This window comes from Gracilinanus agilis, chromosome 5, assembly GCF_016433145.1.
Source record: "Gracilinanus agilis isolate LMUSP501 chromosome 5, AgileGrace, whole genome shotgun sequence".
NCBI classification, from domain to species: Eukaryota; Metazoa; Chordata; class Mammalia; order Didelphimorphia; family Didelphidae; genus Gracilinanus; species Gracilinanus agilis.
Genome location: NC_058134.1, coordinates 90,110,140 through 90,113,759, shown reverse-complemented (window position 1 = coordinate 90,113,759; position 3,620 = coordinate 90,110,140). Strand labels below are relative to the sequence as shown.

Below are 3,620 nucleotides of genomic sequence, written 5' to 3'. Positions count from 1 at the left end.
GGGTTTAAATGACATGCCCAATGTTACCTAGCTAGAAAGTGTCTAAGGCAGGAATGGAACTCAAGTCTCTGGGTCTAAACTTAGCACTCAATCCACTTGGCCCACCTACATGACCTGAGGTCAAAGACCTGAAAAGCTACTCCAGATATAACTCTCTGGGGAATATAGACCAGACTAGTTAGCTCTTCACTTCACTAGCCAGCTGCATTGTCCACTCAGCTCTCAGCTGGCCAAGCTTATTGTCACAGCAAAACCACTATAAAACTTCTTTTCCTTTGTTTTCCCCTCTAAAACCAGAAGTGGCAGTTGAGAACAGAGGAATATCTGAAAGGATTCATTTCTTTCAAACTATAAATGGTGCCAGAAAGCAATAGTTCAAATAGCAGCAAAGTTCAACTCTATTCCAGTGAATCTCCAGCCAATCAGCAAAGTCCATACTTCCTATCTACTGACTCTCCTTGCTGGGTTCTTAACTGCCTCCAATGGCTCAGATCAGAGCCTTCTAGTCACTGACTAATCTTTCCCTTATGAGGCAAAACTCACATCAATTTTTCCCATTTCTGAAACTGTCAATCTTTATTTAATCTTCTCTCTGTCTCCAAACAGTTGACTTACCACCTTATAAATTTCAGCTTTTCAGATTCTAAAAACAATCACATATAAATGAACCAAAGGACTGCACAATGCCCTGCAGCCTCAGTCATTTCTTTGCCTTCAAACAGGTCTTCTCAGGTCATTCATTTAAAAAGCAATAAATAATTATGTAATCTTCTAATGTTCGCAGTCTCTTCTCACATTTTAAGAGGAAGACTGTATTTCTTCATATATGAATTATATCCATTTTTCCTGCACAAAGGTTTTTTTGCCCCTTTTCAATAAACAAACACCCCAAAAGAAAGGAGCAGTACATTGCATCCTTCACTAGTTAATTTTATCCTTTAGACAAAAGTTCTTTTAATGGCCTTCCAGAAACCAAACTACTCATAAAAGAAAGAAACAATTCCTTAGAAAACCATCATCTTTCCCAGTCAATTCAGTCAATTAAAGGGGTATTTGATGTTCATAAATGAGGTAAGCAAATATATTTAAAAAAAAGATAGAGCCGGCCCCGGAAACGGAGGCGGCCGACGCGGCCCGCTCCCTTCCCGCCGCAGCCTGCGGCCCCGCTAGAGCAGCGGCGGGCCCCGCGGGAGCCGGCCCCAGCATGTGGACCGCGGCGCGGCGGCCATGAAAGCCAGCACCATGAGGATACGCAGCAAAGGCCATCACCCGGCAGGTGGTATCCAAATAAAAAATGAGAAAACTAGACCATCTTTGAAAACTGTGAAAAATGATAACAAATCAGAAAACCTCAAATATAAGCCACTGTGGGGGAAAGTCTTTTATCTTGATTTGCCATCTATTGTGATCTCTGAAAGACTGGAAAAGGACCTCAAGGAACTAGGAGGGAGAGTCGAAGAATTTCTGAGCAAAGACATCAGTTACTTGGTCTCCAACAAAAAGGAAGCCAAGTACGCTCAGACACTGGGCTGTCTTTCCCCGGTGCCGAGTCCGGAATCGGCCTACACCGGAGGCAACAGGTTGCCTCACCCCAGCTGCGACGGGAGCTCCTTCAAGACTCCAGACCCCATGTGCATGAGCAGAGGAAAACTATTAGTTGAGAAAGCTATCAAGGAGCACGAATTCATCCCTTCAAATAGTATCCTGTCAAATGCTTTATCCTGGGGAGTGAAAATTCTTCATATCGATGATATCAAATACTATATTGAACAAAAGAAAAAAGAATTGTATCTGATCAAGAAATCAAGCACGTCACTCCGAGAGGCGGGGAAACGATTTGGTATTCAGAAAACAAAAACAGGAAGACTCAAAAAGCCATTTGTGAAGGTGGAAGATGCAAGCCACCATTACCGACCATTTTACCTCCAGTTGTCCAACATACCTCTCATCAATTACTCCGTTCCCAAGCCCTGCAGCCTCTTTGACTTGGACAAGCCGTCAACTGTGCAGAAGCCGACCCCGGCCAAGCAAAGGAACCGGGCGGCCTGCGAGGCCCCCGGCCCGGCCCGGCTGCGCGAGAGCAAGAAGAAGGACTACGGCGAGTGCTGCTCCCAGAACACCTGCTCAGCAAGCAGCACCGAAGCTTTGCCCAGAGCGCTCAGTATCAGGTGGTCGACGACATCATAGCCAGCCTCGTGTACGACTTCGTGGAGTCCAAAAGCGGCGTCTCCAGAAGAGTGAAACGCAGTATTGGATCTTTTATCCCCATAATTGGAAATACTTTTAAAAGAAATGAACCTGAAAAACAACTGGAATTGCACCATATTTCCCAGAATGGCCCTTGGGAAAGTACAACCAAAGAGGTAATAAAACATGATTTCCAATATTGAGAAAGCAGGGATCCCCGCACAAAGGGCTGCTTGTAGTTCAGAGCCCGCATTTTCATTTGCTTCCTGCAATCCGTGTACTTACAACTCAACAAGTAAACTCAGAGAACAGTTGGATTGTAGAAAGTCTTATCTAACAAATCCAGCAGAGAAGGAGAGTTTGCTGGATTTGGCACAACTACCTCCGCAGAAAGATTCCCAGGGATGTTCTGAAGTGGCTGAAACACAAGGAACTGTAAAGGAAAACAACTCAGAAGAACTAAAAACAGAATGCTGCCCATATATTCTAGAGACTTTTATGCAAGTGTCTGATTTTGATGAAACAGATAAAAATGTGTCCCAACTAAAACGCAAGTCTGACAGCACACTTTTTCCAGATACTTATCAGAAGAAAAAAGGCCCCAGATCTCCACATGATTATGACTCAAGTCTTAGAGTCATGAGCAATTCCCCAGAACAACCTACAGGCCAAGTCCAGGTAGGGTCCCACAAGCCCCCTGGTGAAGAGCCCAAAGAGGCGGATGGCAAAAGTTCAGAGAGTTTACCTTCAGGAAAGCTGCAGCGAAAGGTAAAAATAGTATTAGGAAGAAAAAAGAGAAATCAGAAAAAGAGTGTCGAATTAAAGGCAGAGAACGAAACAGAAGTTCCTGCCACAAAAGAAGAAAACAGTCTCTAGTGGAATTATTTAAAACCAATGGAGAAAATTCTGAATTTTTGGGTTTTACAAGCTATTCTGAAGACCGTGGTTCATGTGATGTGTTAGAAGTTTGGGAAGAAGAAAGTGAGAATAGCTTGTTGTCCATGTTTCTCTCTTCCCCTTCTTCAACCTCCACATTTACTGGGTTTTAGAGGGCTTTTTGGTGTTTTGTTTTTAATCTGTATTTTTCACAAATGGTGAGGATTGTATTCCTGAAAGTATTTTTTTATATATGTAAAAAATTCTTGTTTTATTTGTGTGTCAACTGTACATTTTAATAACCAACTGTAAATATTAAGAATAAAGATGATTATTAGTTTTTTCTCAAAAAAAAAAGATAATGCTACTAAAATTAGTCTACAGATTTATACTGGAATAGTATTATATATTATTTATATATTATATATCAAAATAATAAAAGGATGCTTTTTAGAATTATATAAAATAATAATACAAATTAATATAAAAATTCCTTTTCTATTGTTATAGTGAGGGTAACAAGCTTCCAATGTGGAAACTCCTTCCAAAACTGTAGA

The 3,620-nt window shown here is 41.5% G+C and overlaps 1 protein-coding gene across 1 annotated transcript; it reads left to right on the top strand.

Annotated features, from left to right (window-relative positions):
* The first annotated feature begins 1,132 nt into the window (after nt 1–1,132).
* LOC123249360 (protein DBF4 homolog A-like) lies at nt 1,133–3,408 on the top strand. Its single transcript, XM_044678363.1, is given in 4 exon segments — nt 1,133–2,113; nt 2,116–2,402; nt 2,404–3,052; nt 3,055–3,408. Coding segments are annotated over 4 exon segments (2,004 nt in total). The 5' UTR covers nt 1,133–1,227; the 3' UTR covers nt 3,237–3,408.
* Nucleotides 3,409–3,620: the final 212 nt, after the last annotated feature.